The sequence below is a fragment of the Chelmon rostratus genome, chromosome 15, assembly GCF_017976325.1.
Source record: "Chelmon rostratus isolate fCheRos1 chromosome 15, fCheRos1.pri, whole genome shotgun sequence".
In the NCBI taxonomy this organism is placed as follows: domain Eukaryota; kingdom Metazoa; phylum Chordata; class Actinopteri; order Chaetodontiformes; family Chaetodontidae; genus Chelmon; species Chelmon rostratus.
The window spans coordinates 13,146,199-13,168,176 of NC_055672.1; the positions used below are offsets into that span (position 1 = coordinate 13,146,199).

General features: G+C 42.9%; 1 protein-coding gene across 2 annotated transcripts in view; it reads left to right on the forward strand.

Moving 5' to 3' along the window:
• The window catches only part of asap2a (ArfGAP with SH3 domain, ankyrin repeat and PH domain 2a), a 59,832-nt gene that overhangs the window by 22,133 nt on the left and 15,721 nt on the right, over positions 1-21,978 (forward strand). For both annotated transcript variants that reach the window (XM_041953261.1, XM_041953263.1), the window contains exons 3-12: positions 5,565-5,710; positions 7,512-7,586; positions 14,347-14,396; positions 18,117-18,246; positions 18,958-19,043; positions 19,254-19,329; positions 19,442-19,528; positions 20,798-20,901; positions 21,255-21,324; positions 21,746-21,833. In XM_041953261.1, coding sequence (XP_041809195.1) covers positions 5,565-5,710; positions 7,512-7,586; positions 14,347-14,396; positions 18,117-18,246; positions 18,958-19,043; positions 19,254-19,329; positions 19,442-19,528; positions 20,798-20,901; positions 21,255-21,324; positions 21,746-21,833 — 912 coding nt within the window. The remainder of the gene's footprint in view (positions 1-5,564; positions 5,711-7,511; positions 7,587-14,346; positions 14,397-18,116; positions 18,247-18,957; positions 19,044-19,253; positions 19,330-19,441; positions 19,529-20,797; positions 20,902-21,254; positions 21,325-21,745; positions 21,834-21,978) is intronic.

Genomic DNA, 21,978 nt, shown 5'->3' on the forward strand with positions numbered 1-21,978 from the left:
CGACACACACAACAGGGAGTCTAGCCCAGACCCCGCAAGGATATTTTCAGCTATGAGGAATAGTAATAATGAGGAGAGGGTGAGGGGAACGTGGAGGTTTGGTCAGAATGGTGAGACAAGAGAAAAAAGATTATACCGAGTTGCCATGCTAGTGAGAACAGGACAGAGGAAGCAGTGCAAGCTCGAACCGGAGAGTAAGAAAACGACGGGGAAATGAGAGTGAAAGAGGTGAGAAAATACAGGGAAAACTGCAAAGATGAGTGAGAGAGCCCCGTTGTACTGCAGGGGCCTGTCAGGTTGTGGGTTTTGATGAATAAACCAGCAACAGCATCTCAAACCCCTGAAGAAACTGGAGCTGAGCTGCTAGGACAGGTCTGCCAAAGCTGCTGAGCAGATAACGACCAGAGGCAGACGAGTTGAACATATAGGTGGGCTACTGAATAATGCAGCACTCGGACAATGTTGCATCAGGAAAACGCTGAATTTGATGGTGTCTGATCTGGCCATGTCTTTTGAATTGTTGCTGCACACACACACACACACACACACACACACACACACACACACACACACACACACACATTCCTCTCCTGGCTGCCAGGTAACCAAGAAAATGAGTCTCCCACAAGCTCTAATGTAAACTGCATGGATGTCTGAGGAAAATGACCCGAGGAGACAGTGAAACAAATGAGGAAGAAGACTCAAAAAGAGTATGATGGATTCATCCGCATTAAATTAAAAATTATGTGCTTTTTACTGACGTATGTAGAGCTTAGCCTAGCATTAAGACTGGAGATGGGGGGGAACAACTAGCCTGACTCTGTCCAAAGGTAAAAAAATCCACCTACCAGCACCTCTAAAGCTCACTAATTAACACGCTATGTCTTGTTGATCTAATCCCTACAAAAACCAGTGTCAAACAAAAAGTTCAATCCTTTTGAATCTCTAATGAAATAATTTTTAGTTTGTTTAGTGGGGGATGAAGATACCAAGACATCACTCGTATCGTACCTAAACAGAGATTCTACCTTCATGTTCACATTTTTTTCACTGCTTTGTAACGTTCACCTGTTCCTGCTGCAATCAGGAAAATGGGTTTACTCCACATTGGAAGGCTGTGCTGCGACTGCAGAAATTAAAACAAGACAGTGGCAATTATATTAATTCTGCTATATATATATATATATATATATATATATATATATGTGTGTGTGTGTAATGCATATTTTTCTACATGCATGGTGCACTTCCGTCACCCGGAGGCAAAATTGTTGCGTTAGCACAGGTCACAGAAAGTGGTGTAGCACTGGCAGAAGGCTCCTCATCCTCCTCGAGTCATCAAACATGCTCCGAATTATTACTTTAACATGATTTATGGTAGATAAAAACCCCTCCTATCAGTGAGAGGAAATACACAACACTGTTGATGCATGCTTATGACGCAATAGACTCTGGCATACTCCTGCTTGCTGTGTAGCCCATCGCTACGGTTGCTGCCCCCTTCAGCGCAACCAATTATCACTGGTGGATGCTTAATCAGCCTTGTGTGAACTCATTTGGTAAGGCCTTGAATGGAACAGATGTTCATTTATATGTAAAAATCCTGCGCTCCAGTTATAATCAAGGGACATGTCATGAGTAACCTCATGCTGATGTTGCATTTTGCAGTTGTTTCATTGACGTGTATCCACACTTTGAAATGTTTAAGTTGAGATGGGCCACGTTCAATCAGTCTCGTTAACAGAGTGTTGCTCGGTTAGAAAGTTTGTATACATCATCAGTTTTTTTCTTTGTAGATGCCTGCAGTGTCAGAAAGAGGCAGAAGAGATCTAAGAGAGGTCGTCAGTGAAGCGATAAGGATTTTTTTGCCTGCCAGGCTAAACGAAAAGCAGGATTTTACCAACTTGGAACCAGATCCAAAATGGAACCCGTCCATACCTGCCTCCAGCTTATTATTTAGCAGATATGACAGTGGTATTGATCTGCTCATCTACTGTGATTCTCAGCAAGGAAACAAATAAGCATGTTCCCAAGATGCCAAGCTGTTCTTTTGGTATTGTTCTCTTTTCAGTTTATTTGCCCTATAACTCTTGTTCGCTCCTCCGTGCTTGAAAGTTAATTACGGTCCCTTCCCTCGATGCCACTGGCCGTATTAAGTGGCCATGGACTCCAGTGTTGTTTTCATAGAGTCCTCAGAGAGATACGGAATTGATCTGAGGCTGGCCGTACATTGTGTTAGTGAGCGCCGGCGCGTCAGCCGACCAGGCCTGACAGAGCCGAGTGTGAGGGAATGAGTGTGGGAGAGACAGCGAGAGGAAGCAGAGGCCAGCCTGCTATCTGATGATTAAACCCTGTGTTTTTGTGTGTGTCTGTGTGTCTGTGTGTGTGTGTGTGAGTGAGAGAGGTGGAAGAAGCTGCAAAACAAGCCTTTGGGATGTTAGATAATCCTCAACAGACGCCTGGAAGCTGTATATTATGTTTTTTTGTTTTTTTTTCCTTGAGTGTGTTTTGGAGGGAAGATACAGTAAAGAATGTTATACACGACTGGGTGTTAGCAGATCATCTGTGTCTCCTGTAAAAGTGTGTTTTTATGTGTGTGTTCAACTGTGTCATGGCCTCTGTCCTCCAGGAAAAACAAGGTCATCAGTTCCTGAGCTCACCACTTAAGGCCACAGTATCTTTTAATGCATTTTTCTGGGTCTGAAACTGTATTTTTTAGTTTTTAAATTTGGTTTGGTTTTTGACGCAGTATTGACAAAAAGAAGAGGGCCTAGTTTTTAGAGTAACTGACAGCTCACCGGTTCAAAGCCTGTTTTTCTTTAAGAAAACCCTGAACACTGTCTTACTGTATTGGAAATATTATGGCATCATGCACAGGGCAGCGCTGAATTGGCACCTTTTGTTTACAGGGTAAATGATAGAAAAGGCTTCCTCTGTCCTCATGTCTCGCCTCTTTTGATTACTTTCCCCACCTCATTCCTCATAAACTAGCTCACTCATGCTCTGCTTTGAGGTTCAGAGCTGCTCTGTACTGTAGGCTGCGTGTGTGATGTGTTTGGGTCACGTTACAACAATTACACATGTACTCATAAACAGCCCAGGGGGGTTTGGGCTGTTTGTCGGCACTGAATAGTGGAGCTCAGAGCTCTCATGTGCCACTTCAAAAACAACAGCAGGCCCCCGCCCTGCTGGCTCAGAGCCTGGCAGGGCCACAGCCAAACAGCTGGAGCTGATGTGTAATCTGTAGGCTGCGGGTGTGTGGCGTGTGTCTGACACAAGACGCTGACAGAAGTTTGATATCTTTCTGTACGACTCATTTCAAACCAGAAGCAGTTTTTTAATAGGGCTGCAAATATGGTTTATTTCATTGTTTTTTCTCAATCGATTAATCTTAGGGTAACATAATGTCAGAAAATAATGAAAAACATTTTTTTCCTAAGGCAGAGTAGAGATATCCACATTTCTTGTTTTGTCTGACCAATGGTCTACAACTCAAAGATATTTAATTTACCCTCAGCCAGTTATTTTTGCTTAAAAATGACTTAAACATTCATTAATTATCAAAAGTGTTGCGCTCTAATTTTTGACTGTCGCTTTGTGTCTTCACCAGACACCGAAAAATTTAAACATTAACCAAAAAATCTGAAAGACAAATCATTCTTAATAAAGTCTTTACTGTCAAAACACATGTTGACCTCTAAAGTGCATTACAGTATTTTAGACGCATGAATCTCAGGTAATGTATACTTTAACAAAAAGCAACCCAAGGAGGGGCCAGTGCTAAAACAATTCATCATTTTGTCGATCAATAGAAAGTTAATCCCCTGCAGATTTTTGTGACTTAATAGTCATTTAATTAACAGCACAATTCAAGCTTTCAAATGTCAGCATTTGGTGTTTCTCTCTGTTTTATGTTGTTGTAAACTGGGGGCGTCACCTTGGGCCAATGGGAACTGAAAAAAACCCCAAAAATACTGTTTCAGGTAACAGAAGCCGATCACACCTCATGGTGATTTTGTCACTTGTGCACAGAGTCTTGGTCGAGCCTCATCATCCAGCTCGCCTACTGCACCAGTCGATATTTGGTGGTTTAAATTAGATTTGTCTGACGTGAGGAGGTCAGCAGGTAGTGACTCAGAGGCTTTCAGCGTTCTCTTAATAACGTGATGGATATCTCTGCAGCGGAGACCTGAGCTTATCCAGCTCCATCTATAAACCTGCCACATCTGTGCACCTGTGTGTGTGTGTGCGCGTGTGTGCGTGCACATGCGTGTGTGTGTGCGTGCGTTCTACAGCTGAAAAGCTGAGTCATGATATGGCAGCAGGTGTCTTTTAGTGTACGTCCTTATATTTTTACACACCCCTCCTCCCTTTTTTTTTTTTTTTACTCCAGTCCCATCCCCGTCTCCGTCACGTTTCTCTTAGTGAGCGTCGTCATAGCAACGGTCCACAGTTCTCCATCCCTCGCTCCACCGCTGTCCCAGTGGCATTAGCTGTTTTCAGCTGCCTAGTGTGGCGTGAAGTGTATTAAGTGGAATCATGTAGGCCTAACCCCGTGGTAGATTAGGTTGACTTGAGACACGCTGGGAGACTTTGGTCATGGCTCGTTTATGGGTTTCCCCCTGAATGATAACTGACTGGACGTTTGTTTAGTTTGGGGGCCAACTCAGTGTCTTTTGTCTTTTCTTCCTCCTGTCCATCTTCGGCTTAACGTTTTCCTTCGCTGTTGCTCATTTCTCTTCAGTCCTACGTCTCATTTCTCTATGTCTTCCTACAACTGTTATTAAAACAAGGATCAAGGAGGATCAGGGATTATTCTTTTACCCCTGGTGTGTCTTGTCGCTTAGGAAGACAAGCAAAAAGCAAATGCAGATTAGGGTGGAGAAGAGTGGAAAAAAGTGTGTCTACTCACGTCTAATGGAGGTAGGGGTTTCAAGATCATAGGCGTCAAAACTTAAAAGTTAATGCAAGGTGAAAAAATCTAACCTCCACATTTGCATCGTCCCTCTGGCCTTTTTTTATTGTCAGAAGTAGGACGACAACTAGCAGTTATTTGCTTTATAACTGCTAGTTTGTAAAAATGTCAGAAAATATTGAAAAATCATATTTTTTCAACAAACAGCCCACAGATATTCAGTTTATGATGATATAAAATGAGAAAAGCAGCTCTGCAGAACTGGAGACTGTTGCTTAAAAATGACCAATTTCAGCACTAGTCAGACTCAAAAAAAAAACAAAAACACGGTTCCTGCCTCTCTCATATGTTCTCATCTCTAATGATGTTAGCTATTGTTTTATTCATCAGTTAGTTCTCATTTTATTCATTATCAGTGAAAAATATGAGACGAGCAAATAGAGACAAACATGGGCAGCACTGAGGAAAACCCTGACGTCTAACGGAAGGATTGACCAGCTGGAAAAGTGGATGTTTGTTCACTGAAAGACTGTCATACATAATAGATAACCAGTGATTGATTTCTGACTTGTAATGATCAGAGAGTGAAAGACCTTTGTCTGACCTACTTGTCAAAGCTGACCTGTGCGTGTGCGTGTGTGTTTTCCAGCCCATGTAGAGAACGAGGAGCAGTACACTCAGGCCCTGGAGAAGTTTGGAGAAAACTGTGTGTACAGAGATGATCCTGATCTGGGTTCAGCTTTCCTCAAGTTCTCTGTCTTCACCAAGGAGCTCACTGCGCTCTTCAAAAACCTGGTGAGTCTACGCTGTGTGTGTGTGTGTGTGTGTGTGTGTGTGTGTGTGTGTGTGTGTGTGTGTGTGTGTGTGTGTGTGTGTGTGTGTGTGTGTGTGTGTGTGTGTGTGTGTGTGTGTGTGTGTGTGTGTGTATTTGTGGAGGAGTGGATGAGGAACAGAGGGGGTCCTCTGGGACGGAGAGAGATTTCCATCCTGTCCCTAATTGTCTCTATCCCCTTGAGTCTCTGTGTGTGTTCTCTAACAGACACACACACACACACACACACACACACACACACACATAAAGCCCTCAGGAGGTAACTCCAGTTTTCCAGTGAGACGGCCAAAGAGCCACTGCAACACCAAATATCTGCTGGCTCGAGTTCAACCTGATCCCACTCCGTTAAAGCCAGCTTTTGTATCGAAGCCAAAGCGTTATTAGAAAAATTTGACACCGTCATGTGAGGTCTTTCTCTTCCCCTGGACACTGTATCGACTCACACGGAGACCAGGAGCCTCAGACTCTGTATTACTGTTATCTCAACACCTTATATTAAAGAAATATGAGCCGTCGCCTGACCTGGATGTGAAGATGTAATCTCTCAAAGCTCTAGCAAGCTTCCTAGATTACATTTGCAGGATTACACACAGAAGCTGGCCTTAACCGGACGAGCAAATGGCAGACTTGCTTGTCTCATGATGGATCGTTTCATGTTTTTGACTTTAATGATATGGAAATCTGAAGTCTTAACGATTAAAAGATGGTGGAAATGGTGCTGAGGATGCAAACGTTAACACATACGAGAGATTTTTTGTCCCCCATTGCTTCAGTAATGGGTATTTCCTGCTGTCATTTTATTACCTCATTTAGCCTCTTATCACCATCGTTTACTGAAGATAAAAGTAGAGCTGGGCAGTTAATCGAATGTTACTTTCAATTACAATTTTTGCTTCCAACCATAATGAAAACCAGACAATTAAGATAAAAGGATTCTGCAGATATTCTTTTCCCGACGATGCTCTGGTTTTGTCTTGTGTTGTAAATCCAGGGCACCCCTTTCCTTTAGAGCGGTGCGCATTCGCCCCTCCCAAAAAGCCCAAACTCACTCCTCTGCCAGGCTGTGGCAATTTTAGTTCAGCTCGCACCAGGATGACAGAAAGAGAGCCTTTGATCAACAAGAAAGGTAAAACCAATTTAGCTGTTAGACAGGAGGATGTCACATGGTGCGCACAGCAAGTGCACATGCACACACACATACCTACACAGTGAACTTATGTTGGGGGAGCAGGCAGGGGGGTCGTTACACAAAGCTTGACAAATAAGTTAGAAGACAGCCAAGCACATGACAGCTTGCAGCGTATGCATCGGCCTTACAGTGACGACTGTGTGTGTGTAACGTGCCCGAGCTGACAGTGTGTCGCTGGTCTCCATGCACGTTCAATGCTGAATGAATAAAAGGACACGGTGAAGCCTGTGATGCTGTTGCACATTTATTTTTTTAATTTCTTTTTAATATTTTGTATTTATTGAATTTCAGTAAATGCACAAAGTTGCCTTGTAATCAAGTTACAAAATTGTGAATATGTTTTTTTTTGCTAGAATCGAGCAGCCCTGGATAAAAGAAAACTGACATATATTTTTACCTGAGTGCCTCCATCTTTTCCCGTTGGACACACACACTGAAACAACAACAAGACAGGACACTAAAAGGATTAAACCTCAGAGGCGTTGGGCGCCCCTGACTTCCACCCTCTTGTAGGTTTAAATCCTCTGACGTAACCTTTCAACTCTTATCTTGTCTCTCTTTTCAACCTCCTCCAGTTCCAAAACATGAACAACATCATCACCTTTCCTCTGGACAGCCTGCTGAAAGGAGACCTGAAGGGAGTCAAAGGGGTAAGGCAGCAAAACAGCAAACAGTCTTACTCTGCAACTGAACAGGTTATACAAGCAGATGGAAAGTGTGAACGTTAACTTCCAGGTATTTTTGAAATAATATCATCTTTTTTCCTTTCATCTTGTGTAACCTCTGACTGTGTGAGGGAACTGTTATCAGCACAAAACAAGCCCGCTGATTGACACTGAAGGCTGATTTTCCTGGCAGGGAAATACAAAATTCAATATAAATATCTGTCAAAACATGCTCATCAGCAGTAAGTTTAAAAGCCTCATTAGCTGTGGGCTGTGCTGCTTGTTCAGAGTGGTTTGAAAGCAGCCATGACAATCATTGCCATCCTTGAAGTCCTGCTGTCTCGTTAACATGGCTGCCAACAAACTGCTTTGATCTGCCTCAGGCCACTTTCCATAAAAGGTTGAGTTGAGACCAGATAGACGAGCTGATGAAATAGTTGCCCGACAACACCCGGCTTCAGCAGAGTTGATTTATGAGTGTCCTAAATAAAAATCATAAACTTCAGCTATCACTAGGTGAGTGTTATAGTATCAGCGTGGTGCCTGCAATAACTCAACATGATGAAAGTTATGCAGAACTGTCAGCATGAAGGTTATGATCACTCTATAAAATGTGTGGAGTTGTAACGTGGAGTGTAAGATCAGTCAGCATAATGTATGCTCAGGTGTGAGCAGAGAGCCCGCGATCACTCAACAGAACACGTGAAAAAGTGTCGGTATGGAGCCCGCGGTAACTCAGCATAACATGGTTTTGTGTGGAGCATCAAGGCGAACAGGCCAGTTACCACAATATATAATGTATTTTTTTTGAATGACCTGAAATTTGCAATTCTTCAGTACTTTTTTATACTTAAAGATAGAAAAAATAAAGAGAAAAGGTGGGAGAGAAAGCTGGTGAATGACATGCAGCTCAAGACTCAAACCAGACTTGCAGTTTGTAGTCCATGGAGCTATAAACCTATAGGCCACCAGGGTGTCCCTAAAATTGACTAAATCTAGTTTTACACCAGGAACTTTCTGATCAGAGAATAAGTTATAAAAAGACAAATGTGACCAGACTTTTAATGCCGGTTTTCAGCAGTTTTTGCAATACTTGTTGCTACAGACACATTTCGGTCTGTACCGAGAAAGTATTGAGGTTCAGTACGCGGCCCTGCCAGCCTGTATACTGAGGCATTAGTTAGTGAGCCAGTCGGTCATGTGCGTCCACCAACCGGACTAAACCCAGACAGACGCTCGTTAACAGGCTCTGCAGCTCTGTAATGCAATCAGCCCTCGTTACTGTCCCTGGCGGCCTGTGACCTTTCACTCTCCAGCCACTTGATTGGCTGCGGTTTCCACAGTGGTACGCTACGAATAGGGCGGCTCTGTAATGAGGCTGGTTGCCATAGAAACGGTGGTTGTCCCCATGACCCTCTGCCACTTGGCTCTGTGTTGACCTCTGAACTGTTTGTCCCCTCTCTCCTCTTTATTCTTTTTTGCATTTCTCATGTGCAGTCCACTTTCCTCTTCCATGATTTCTTGTCTTCGTCTCCTTGTCTCCTCTTAACTCCACTGCTATTTCTCCTCCTCCTCCTCCTCCTCCTCCTCCCCCCTGTCTCCTTCACTCTGTCCCCTTCGCCCACTCAACCACTCTGGCTGTGGCAGCCAGTCACATCTGTAATGCTTACCCACTTATTCCTCATTAGCCCTTGGATGAATCTCATTACCCCACTGACATGGCGCTAATGAGCTGCTGGTTATTTTATACCTCAGGACACACACGCACACACACACACACAGACACACACCGACACACTCATATAAATGCCACTGCTGTTATTTGTCAATAAACCTAAGAAATCAAGCCTTCGGTGTCAGGAGAAGAAAAGTGAGGAAAACAGCAGAGACAGGGTCATCCCCTCCCACCTGTTGCTCACCTCCACAGCCCAAGGCCATTCCCTTTTCCCTCCCTTCCCCTTCATCATCTTCCTCCTCCTCCTCCTCCTCTGTCATTATCCTGCTCCTCACTGCTGTCCCCTCCCAGGGGAAAGTACCTGTTAGGATAGGGGGAAGCAGGAAGAAGTCCAGACCTGCATGATGGGCTGATTAGACTGCAGGGAGAGCAGGAAGGAGAGAAAGATGTTGTACTGATGTTGATGACAAATGTGTGCTTCATGATTCACAAAACAAGATTTACCGATGTGCATGAAGATTTTTTTTTAACTAATTTTAGAAATAAGCACCACTACAAGTCTAAAAATCTTTGTTTTTATTTACATTTATAGTGGTTAGGAAAGGGGAACACCCTCTGCATGCTTAATGTGTGAAAAACAGGATGGTCTTCGAATTTAAAAGCCATATGACTGCAAAATATTACATGTAAACATACTTAAATACCGTCTGTAACGAGGTATTGCATGTTTTATTAGACCGCCTTTCTCACTTTGGAATGCCACACGACCTTGCTGAAAAGGGACATTGCTGCGTTTTCTGCCGGCACTTAAACACAACATCCATTTGTGGATCAGAGGCCGTGAAAAGAGTCTCAAAGCTCTCTGTGCTCACACATGCAGCAAATGGTGAATAAATGTAAAATTAAGGCTGACTGGGAGGCTGAGCATACAGAGGGCAGGTAACAGCTTGGAAAATACTTTTAGCCGTGTGATAGGGAACAAAACTGCCAGGAAAAAAGGAACATCTCATTGAAGATAAATGACATAACCTTGTTCTTTCAGTGCATAAAAAGTGTGTTCTGGTATCGTAAAATGCAGCTTTGTGGCAGCAATAATCGTCACCAATCTTTTCATTTGATTTAACTGAGAACTTAATGGCTTTCTTGTACCGTCAGAGCTTGTTAATATTCTGCCAGTGCCGTCTTCGGCAATGAGTGCAATGAACTAACCCGGGGGAGGCAGACGCTAATGGCTGTGAGATTAGAGGGCTACCACCTAGCAACCTGTCCGCTGCTGCTACTCCGCTAAAAACCCACCATTTTCCACCTCATCTACTTCCATGGCCATTTCCCCCTCAGCAGACAATTTGCATTTCATGTGTTTAAAAAAAAAAGAAAGAAATGTAACCTTTTAATTTTCAGGCTGCGATCAGCTCTTGCTGATGGCAGGTAAAGTTTTCTTTATTCAGGATGCCGCTCAGTCAGTGCTTGCAAAAAAAATGCTGGGATGGGGTCCCTGGAAGACCTGTATTAAGATAAACACACACACACAAACTCCCGTCTGTGGAAAATGGAAAGTGCTGAGTCCACGAGACCTTTCTGCTAACAGGGGACTTTCAGAGAGGATGCCGGCATGATGTCATGCCTGCAGCCGACCCGCTCATCCTCTGCTTATTGACCAGTCTGTGTTTCCCACCCAGCATGAGTCATATCAGCTTATCACTATTCAGTTACAGTGTCTGGATAGTTGCTGCACAGTCTGCTGTGTTTGTGAGGAGTGTGAGGAAACAGGTCCGTGGCCTAATGCTTGTGGAGGGAGCGATGAAGCGAGTCCAGCTGCACCCTGTCTCTATTGTGGTTCAGTGGGTCGTGAACACCCGAACCACCCACGCATGCTAGCTGTTTCAGATAAGAGCAGATAACTAAGAAAGGCTTTTCCTCATTTGTTTGCATACTCTGCTATCAACTAAAACATCAGCAGCATCCGTGGTTTTTGAAATGATTGAACTAAGGATTTACAAACAGCAGAAGTAGTAGTTTAAAGGGTCAGTCCAACCAAATTATAATAAGCATGTTTTTCAACTTCATGCAGCTGTGCAGATTTTGGTTTTATTTGTCCAGGTTTTGACATGTTTGTGAGCTTTCTGCTTCTGCTAATATGACAGAGGCCAATGGAATTTCATTTACGGAAATTTAGTGGCATGAAAATTTAAAAAATGGAACGGTAACATGTTTGTCGCACAAAAAAGTCACTTTAAATATGTCAAATCGCAGGAAGCTTTAATGGCCATTTTACATTATTCTCTACTATTACAGACCAAACTATTAATTTCAACTGAATATTAAATTAGAAAAGTTATTAGAAAATAACTGGCAGCAAAGTTGGGAGTGACAGTTCATTTTACCTTGTAGAGGTCACCCCCCCCCCCCCCCCCCCCGATTACCAAGTCATGAGAGACAGCCTGTCTCCTGGCCACGTCACGATCTGGCTCAGTGACCGACCGTCTCTAAAGAGAAAGATATGGTGCAGTCTGATCCTGGCATAACATGGAAACCATTTCTGGAAACAGATGTTGTTGACGATTGTCCTAAATGTAATTTTTCAATGCTTTGAGCGAAGAGTGCAAACGACTCCATTCCTCTGTATTCTGTGAAGGCAGCGGGACCTGAAAACCAAATGAAACCAACACAGTCTGCATGATCACCAGAGTTAAGTGAGAAAATCTATTGTGTTTTTCTAATTTGGATGAACTGGCCCTTTTTAAATATCTCAGCACCTCATATCCAAACTAAACTCTGCCTACGTTGCTGCCAACCAGGTTATACATTTATTACTGAGGTGGGAAACGGTGTGAGGAATGTGTGACAGGAAGTGCTATTCCTGGACATACGTGGTAGCAGGTAGGAAGCGGTGTTCGGTTTGCAAATGCAGGCCCCTGTCAAGGGCATGACATTCCTCCTACGTGTTTTAGATTCAGCTAGTTGAGGAATTGGGGCGCTAAGAGCTTGCTGCTCTCTCAGGGAGTTTTTTGCCCGTGCCTTGCCCTATTCTGCTCTACCATCTCCTGCCCAGCCATGCTGGGATCTGGTATTTTTAGCCATTGTTACCATTTTTCTCCTCTCTCTGGCTCTGACATTTCCTTCCGCTCACCCTCTCTTTTCTTGCTGGCTCCCTTTTGACCTGTAGTTCGTTCTTTTAGCAGCTTCCTCTTTTCCTTTAGCCTTTTTTCCTTTACAAGCTTGTTCTTTCACATCCGTCGTCAGCTTCTTTTGTATTTTTACAGTCTTTTTATTCTCTCTTTCCTCTGGTGGTTTCTGCCTTCACGCCGGTCGATTGAATGGCTGAGTGCTCCTTGTCTTGGCCCAGTGAGCCAGACCGTGATCCGGTGGGCTGACAGGTTGAGCCTGCCGCTCCGCTGCTGTTGAAGTGGAGGTCAACAGTGGGATCGTAGTCCTCTCTGGAGCTCCAACAATGCACTAAAGCCATAAGCTGTCTGTCCAGGCAAACAGAACTATGTGTGCTTTTCCACATTCATGGACAGAAGTGCACGGAAGCAGATCGGAGTGCGGCTAAATGTTAGTATGTGTTAGAGTTTTCTTTGGCTGAAACCTTGAATGCCATGCTTCAGCAGCTGCTTACTGTAGTTTTTGCTGTTTAATTACAAACAGAGCATTTGAGTAGAGTTTGAGTTCTCTTGATTATTTGTCGTTATTGTTGCATGCTGTTGAGCAGACCTTCCTGGCATTCTGCCTCTGGTATCAGGCAACAATTCATTTTGTTAAATTTTATTTTTCCGACACGGCCAATTGCACCCAATAAAGTCTGCTTTTGTTTGTCCTAATCGCTGTTTAATCAACGCTGCAGCGTTAGGGATGTTGTTTAATCAAGCGCTGCACTCGAGCAGCTGTTGGAAGCAAACCCGCGACGATGAGAAATCAGCGTTGCCGGTCGTCGTCGTGTCACCAGAGGAATCACGTAACGAATGTCAGAAACAATCACGCCGCGCTTCTGCTATCCCAAAAACCCTCCACAGCGACTTTCGCCCAGTTCCCTGCTGAGACAGCTGCATCTGCGAGGAGGATGATTCAGCTTACTGATTCACATTGTGATGAAACACACACCTGCAAACGCACACACATACCCAGTAGCTCTTCTTCAGTGAGTAAGAAGGGAAAGTATTTTCTGAACATGTGACTGTTAGCAAGCGTTGACGATGATGATGGTGAAATCTTTGTGATTCCTGGTCGCTATCATGGTTTGTGTGTGCGTGTTTCCTCTGTACAGCCTTTGGCATCATGGGTTGTTTTGTGTCACACCAACTTGTATTTGACGTCTTTTCATGATTATGTTTTCAGTTACACTTATAATCTGACAGTATTTTCTGTCTTGTCAAAAGTTAGATGACATTAATACCGTTCTTGTGTCTGTAAGTGAATACTGTAAGAAACTAGACTGGAAACGGGCAGAAACAGCTAGCATGGCTCTGTCCACCAAGAAGCCAAGAAACTGTCTGCTACATAACCTCATAAAACCACAAACTGTAGTTTTTAAGCTATGGGGTTTTGTAAGGATCAAACAAAAGAGGTATAAATTGTTCGTCAGTGAGCTTTAGAGGTGCTGCTATGTAGGTTTCGTCACTTTTGGACAGAGCTAGGCTAGCTGTTTCCTGTGTGGTAAACTTAGCTTGCCAGCTGCCGGCATTAGCTTAAGGAGATGTGTTATAGATCTCATCTAACTGTCTGCAAGCCAATAGATGTCCCAGTGTGTTTGGTCTGTAAAATGTTAAAAAAAAGTGATGATAAATTCCTTTAAAAAAAAAAGTGCTCACCAGACACTAAAACAGAGAAAAACAGCAAATTGTCTTTTTTTTTGGAGCTAGAACCAGTACAGTTCATTCTGGACCCTGGAAACAGTTGACAAACTGTTTTACCAGAAGGTCCATTAAGTAGCTGTTCTGGAGCTTTTGACGGTCTTCCTCAGCAGAGTTTGCACAGTTATCCTGAAACTGTGATGTATTGTTTTGAGAACTTTTGAGTCCATGACTTTCATTCATTAACTGATCACTTTCTGCTTTGTGTTGTTCCTCGCAGGATCTTAAAAAGCCTTTTGATAAAGCCTGGAAGGACTACGAAACAAAAGTGTAAGAAACCTAATATGTACACTCAACACCTTTTCATTTATTTACCATAGATGGAACCATGGTGGTTTGTTAGTTAGCTGGTTAAAACTGTACAACGTTCTGACCCAGTGCTTAAAGCCTTGTGGTAACACAGCCGCCATTAGTTTAAATTGATAAGTTCAGATGCTCAAATTAGTCTTAACTTCGATTTAAAGCCATACATGTGTCAGTGCGTATGTTAAAATGAAATGTGCATTCTGTGTCTTGTCTGTGCCTCCACTAACAACTCTCCCCCTCTAACCTCCCCCTGTGATTATCTGTCCAGCATTATAACCAGCATCACTTTGGCACCGCCGCCTCATTTCCACTGATACACCATTGTGATTATGCATGCAGAAGAACACATGACTTTTTATAGCACTTTCATATATTTTACAAGCTGCAAAGGACATTCTTTACTGAAAGGGTAATACATCTCTCCAAACCGTTTCGATCAGACAGTACGAGCTTTGTACTGACATCGAGAGTTCAGCTGGATGCTGTGTGACTGTTCCTGACCGTCCCGACTTATTCTTATGATTTGACTCTATTGATGGCAAACAAAGGTCATCAATAGAGTTCAGTTTTCTGCCTGATTGGAAAACCACCCCGACTGATCCTGCCGCTCTGGTCCTCTGGCCGTCTCTGATCTCTCTGCTGTCTGCTGTCGATAACAGGCTGTTTATATATTCTCAGACACAGAGAGATGAAACTATTTGGTCTTAACACAGCATCGATTTCTGATCCCCTAATTTGGTTTGCAATCTCTCTTCATCCGACACCCGAGTCTGAATTCTGTTTTCAGGCTCCGGGTCGAGAGGCGTCTCACTTTGAATGCTGTTAATTCAGGACGAGTGTTTAATCTGAAAAGTATTTAGTAAAATCAGACAGTTTTTCCTCAGTTTGAATGCAGAATGCATCTGTGAAAGCGGAGAGTCCAGCGTCTGGGTCTTTAATTCCTAATTGGTGAATCACTCCCTGAACTGACAGGACTGAAAGTGAATGGATTCTCAGCCCAATCATCAGTTGAACAACTGTCAGTTTGGCTGGCGGCCAAACAGTCCGGCTAACATGTGTCTCTCTATTAGTCGTAGCCCTGATGATGCTGTAATGCTGTCAGGGCTGAAGATTCATGTGCTGACAAAAGCCGGCAGTGTATTCTCAATAAGATTTAATTTGGCTTGTTCGCTCTGGCAAAGTGGCGAGTTTACAACAAAAACTAAAGGCTGTTGGACTTTACTGTTTCAGTCTTTAACACTGATTGTTTCAGGTTTTCAACTGTGTCTTAGATGATTCAGTCGTTAAAAACAAAGGTTTTATTAGTTTTTTGGAATAGCAGAAAGAGAAGGGGAACTGACCTTAATTTAGGTGCCTTGGTAGCTCACCTGGTAGAGTGTGCGCCCCATCTGCTGAGGCTGAGTCCTTCAATTGTGTCTCTTCCCACCACAACTCACACTCAGTTGATGTCAGTGAACAAAAAAAAACAAGTAAAAGCTACACAGTCTTTGTGAACATGCCAAATGTTTCATTTATAGTATTCTGCCTGCCGAACAGCAATTATTAACAATACAACTGCAGCTCAGTGTAGCTGCAGACTAAAGTGTGAAATCCAGTCAGGGTTTTTAGTCCAAATAAAGAGATAAAAACTGCTTGCAACTGAAAGAATACAGAATAATTTCCTCTTCCTTTTTAAAGTGGTGTGACATCATGAATCACAGTATGAAGGGAGTAGCATGGCAGTTGAGAAAGAATGTTAACGGAAAAGTTAGACATTTTGGAAGACACGGTTTGCATAACTTAGCTTAGCATAAAGACTGAATGTAGGGGGAAACGGCTAGCACTGGTAACAAAATCCACCTACTGGCACGTCCAAAGCACTGGCACTTATTAACGCGTTACATCTGGTTTGTTTCATCTTAAAGTGTAAAAGTTTAGTAAAGTTTATTCAGTAAATTAACATCACAAAGTGCTTCACAAGTGTAAAATTGTTAGAAAATAAGATCATAAAAAGAGCAAAAAGAAACAAACAATAAAACATAAGCAACAACAGACGTCTAGCACACACAAGTGTAAAAACATGTAAAAACTCTCAACAAGAACACAAATAAGTGTTTTTCCCAGAACGATAATGTATTCCTTTAAGATTAGTTTAAAAGATGGCTCATGCAGTCCCACCACTTTAATCTCTCCTCTTTAAAGGTGAGTTTTTGAAATGGCCTTTTTGTATTTATTTCTTTTGGCATTGAGCCGAGCTGCGGGTTCAAACAGATGACACTGTTTAGGGAGCGAAGTCTGACTTAATGCACATGAACCAGGCTGAACCAGCTCTCAAACGGCTAGTGGACTCCGACACACTCGTCCCGTCTCTCTGAGCGGCAACAAACTGCTGCATCCTTTTTGTAGGGAATATGCTGTCAGAAACAACAAAACAACAGCATATGGAAAAGAATGCCCTGTTGCATGGTTTGGTGCCTCCCCTCCTGTGTGTGTTGTGTTTTCCTGATTGCCTGTGCGAGACATTGTATGCAGAGATTATGGTCTTTGTGAAAAATCAGCCCTGTGTATGGACTGGCAAGCAACCTGGCGAATCTCTTTTACTCACATCCCTGACCTTTTAAAACTCTTAACCCATACCTAACCTTAATCATCTCTACATATTAATACATACACGTCACCAAGTACTTAATGCACATCAATTATGTATAAAGATAGATCCCCCTCTGTGGGATTTTGAATTTAAAACAGATTAAGTCTGACTCAGTGCTTGAAGACTGCTGAGTTAAATCCCACTGGCTGACATCTGCTTTCTAATTTCTTCTGCTTTTGTGCCGGTTTCAGTTGCCATCATCGGCAAGAAACAAGTGTTAACAAGCTTTATGATGATGATAATGATGGAAAATTTTACACCCTCAAAAAGCACTGATGAGCCTCGTGCAGCATAACCCCACTCTTCGTAATTCTAAATTAAGAAGTTCGAACAACACAGATCTTTTTTCCCCCAACTATTTCAGCAGAAACAGTACAATTAGCCAGATGTTTCTCCTCCAGAGATGTAGTCCATTTACTTCTGTGCAAGTTTTGGAAATGTAGAACTATAACATGGGCAATGACCGTTTGCTGTGCATCTGAATGGCTTCTTTAGTTCTGTTGTCTGATAGGGAAACCTGAGCGTTTAACCCTGTGGAGGATGCAAAGCCTCCCTATGAAAGAAGAGCATTTCAGGACACCTCCAGTGACATCACTTTATTTCTATAACAGAGATGAGTTGGTGGTGATGGAGGTGGTGTTATGGCAGTGTTGTAAGTTGAAGACAAGTGATGATTCTTGTCTTCTATTATAAGGAGATGCCACGTCCCTTCTGGGTTAAATGCCACAGGTACCTCGCCTGAAACCAGAACCAGAACAACACATCACATGCCTTGAATTCAAAGTTCCTCTCTGGATGCCTCAGATGTACCTACAACAGACATTACTGTTGCATCCCAGTCTTTTCTAAACGTATCACTAAAACTAACCGTTTCTAACCCATAACCATTTAATTAGTAGGGCCCACTGATTTCTTGGGCAGCCAGCTCCTCCTCCTTTGTCTGCCATACAGCAATAGGGCTGATTTTACCACATTACCGGTCTTTTTGTGTGTTTATGTTGCTGTCATGGCTGCGCTGTGTGCGCTTTGACCCCTGTGATGTAATTTCCTGCCAGAACCAAGATAGAGAAGGAGAAGAAGGAGCACGCGAGGCAGCACGGGATGATCAGGACGGAAATCAGTGGGGCGGAAATCGCTGAGGAGATGGAGAAGGAGAGAAGGTTCTTCCAGCTGCAGATGTGCGAGGTTAGACGGAGTAATGACTGAGCGTCAGATCTGACTCATTGACACTGTTTTCACAGTGTGTCTAAATGTGTTTTACAAAGCAGTTGATGTAAAATCAAGTTTCATTTCATTTAATGTTTATGCTACTTTTTTAACTTTTTTTAAATGCAATTTAAATACTACTTAGTAGCTCAGTGTGTTTTAACGTATCATAATTTATTGGTTGTTTATTTTGTATTAATCTAAAAAGTACAAGATTTGCCTTCAGGTTGTTGTGGTGTAGAAGTATAAAGTAGCATAAATGGAAATACTGAAGTAAAGTACAAGTACCTCAAAATTGTACTCACTCACAGTACTTGACTAAATGTACTTAGTTACAATCCACCAGTGCACACAGCTGATGGTGCATATAACAGGTGGTTTGAAAAACAAGCCTTTTACTGACTAGATCCCGCACACATCCATCTTTGCCAAACTCAGGTGAAGGTCAGATGTTTCAGAGTGCACGTTCAGCCTTTTGGACTATAACTCTCAGATAACATTTAGTATGTTTGTGCAGTCCGTACGTCTTTGATGCTTTACTTCAACAAAACTTTACTTGAAAGACGAAGCTTTTTACTTTGAAGTGTTCAGATATGAGATGAAAGGGATGTACACGTTTGAGATGGAGCCTGAGTTAACTGGACATGGCCTCACCCTGTCTGAGAAGATCTGTGTTCAATATCTTTACAGTATCTCCTCAAAGTCAATGAGATTAAAATCAAGAAGGGGGTGGACCTGCTGCAGAACCTCATCAAGTACTTCCACGCACAGTGCAAGTAAGACATACGAAATCCTAAACCCAGTCAGACTGCTTTGATTTGAACCTATTTAATTCTAATACTTTTTATTAAAGTTGTAGTGTGATCATCTTATGTTGTCATGTGACCCGACAAGTGTGATTTTATACAATTAAAGTCACTGATGTACGGCAGCTCTGTGATGCTGATGTGTTCACAGTCCGCTAACTTCACATGCATCCTGCTCAGTTTCTTTCAGGACGGTTTGAAAGCTGTGGACAACCTGAAACCTTCCATAGAAAAACTGGCCACAGATCTGCACACGGTGAGAAAAACAGCCGCCGTGGTGTCTTCTTTCCTTCACTCCACTCTGTCATATGCATCAAATATTTTGATTCCCCTCTGTTCTTTCTTTACTGATCTTTCCTGTATGACAGATTAAACAGGTGCAGGATGAGGAGAGGAAGCAGCTGACTCAGTTACGAGATGTCCTCAAGTCAGCGCTACAGGTGGAGCAGAAGGAGGTAACACACACACACACACACACACACACACACACACACACCGTTGAAAGTTCTAGTACCTTTCAGTGTCAAAGAACATCAGTCATTTTCTAATTTCCTGAAAATCAGCTCTGAAATCAGATTAAAGCTGATATAAACAATCCTGAACCACTTTTACCTCAATGCACCTTCAGTCACTCTTGAAAAGGTTCCTGTTTGTTCAAACAAGCATCAATATTTTCCATTTTCCACACCACCTGAATGAGCGGTGCTTTTTAACTGACCTCAGGCCTGTGCTTAGTGAACTATTTAATATGCTCCCGGTCTCACCTGAAGATTGTTTTCTTCTTTCCTTCTCTGCCTCCGTCTTTTGTGACACAAGTCTAGGAGAGTAAGTGGATTTCATGAAAAAAAGCCTCCTCTCTGTGGTTGTTTGCGTCCTGTTTTCATTGTGATGTTGTTTCGGTTGTAGTTGCTACATCAGTGGTTTGTTTTCTCTTCTTTTACAGCAGCAGATAATCTGTTTTGTGCTTTGGTTAATTTAAGTTTCTATTTTTATTTGAAATTGCTCTTCAGTGAGAAAAGCTTGATCTGGGGCAGCATTCCCGCTCTTCCAAGTCTATCATGTGTGTGTGTGTGTGTGTGTGTGTGTGTGTGTGTGTGTGTGTGTGTGTGTGTGTGTGTGTGTGTGTGTGTGTCTGTGTGTGCGTGTGTCTGTGTGTGCGTGTGTCTGTGTGTGCGTGTGTCTGTGTGTGTGTGTGTGTGTGTGTGTGTGTGTGTGTCTGTTTCTGCTGATAAAAGCACACACCAATGAAATCATGAATGCTTCGTCAACGCCTGCCTTCAGAAGTCGTCCTCTCCGTTTCCCGTAGTGTTTCCAGAAGGGAAATGACATCACTCATAGAAAAATCTGGCCTTTGTTTTGTCCTTGTTGTCGTTACGTTGCAGTCAAACCTGTACATCCAAAAGATTAATCAACTTACATTTAATTTAGTAAACGTTATATCTTTTAGAGCTCATCCCGGCTGAGCTTTGTCTTTGGATCCTTCAGATTTTGTGTTTGATTCTCATTCAGAGGTGTAAAAGCTCCTCTTATTTTCTCATCCCCACGCGTATGAAATCATCCAGGCTCACAGCAGCAGTCTTCCTATTGTTGTCTGCACTTGCTTTGAAATTCTCAGAGGAGACCTGGAAGCAGAGCGTAAATCAGAGCCATTTAATTAAATTTTGTATTTGTTTAAAGGCTCTGATTTTCATTGTCTCTTTTTCATCGCGTGTGTGTTTTCTCAGGATTCACAGGTGCGGCAGAGCACCACCTACAGCCTGCACCAGCCGCAGGGTAACAAGGAGCACGGCACGGAGCGCAGCGGGTACCTGTACAAGAAAAGTGACGGGTGAGTTTGTGGCACTGGAGGTGGGAAAAAGTGCTGCTCTAGCATGCATATGAGTAGTTGTAAGAATACGTTTTTCTTCAATTTGTAGTAAATGCATTAAAATAAGATACAGAAGTGAAATAATTCGGCTAATTACGTTCTCATTTAATCGATTAATTGTTTAGTCTACAAAATGTCAGAAAATATGGCCGTCATTTTTTTTTTTTTTTTTTTTTTGGACTAGTTATTAATACAGTGCTCAGCATGCAAGTCATCACTAATGCATGCAGTCTGCATTGTAACCTGAATATTTTATGAGTGTCTGTTGCCTCTGTGGATGTGACGTACTAATCGCCGTCTTCTGTGTGTCACAGGTTGAGGAAAGTGTGGCAGAAGAGAAAGTGCACGGCAAAGAACGGATACCTAACCATCTCACACGGCACAGTAAGTCAAACAAGGCACGGACAGGATCAGTGTTTGTCCTGATTCAGACAAGTGCACACATATGTTAACAGACCTCCACACACACTTCATTTAGTCTCACATACACTAGTGTCAGTGCCCTGGCTGTGGGTCTCCTCAGCGGGTCATTATCTTCACCCATTAACCATGAATACATTAACAGACAGCAGCAGAGAGCTCAGGCCGGGTCCACAAGTTAGCATTCCTCTCACATCCAGGCCTCGGCTGAGCCTCTTTAGACTTGAACTGTGTTTGTTCCCATATAAAGCCGCAGTTCATGCAGTTCATCTCACACGCAGCAGCTTATCAGATGTTTTCTCTAGCTGCAAGCCGATACGGTTAAACATGACGCTCTCCCTCTCATTTATGTTGTTGTTGCACTCCCTCCCTCTCTCTCTGGCAGGCTAACCGGCCGCCGGCTAAACTCAACCTGCTCACCTGCCAGGTGAAGCACAATCCTGAGGAGAAGAGAAGCTTTGACCTCATATCCCGTAAGTTCAGCTCTTATTTTATACGTCGCCTCCCTTCCCTTTTTGTCTGTGATCACTGCCTCTTTTTTCCCTTTCTCTGTTTGTGTATGTTGCACTCAAATACCTCATTTTTAATTGGCTCCATTCATCCAGGAAGCATCAGGCC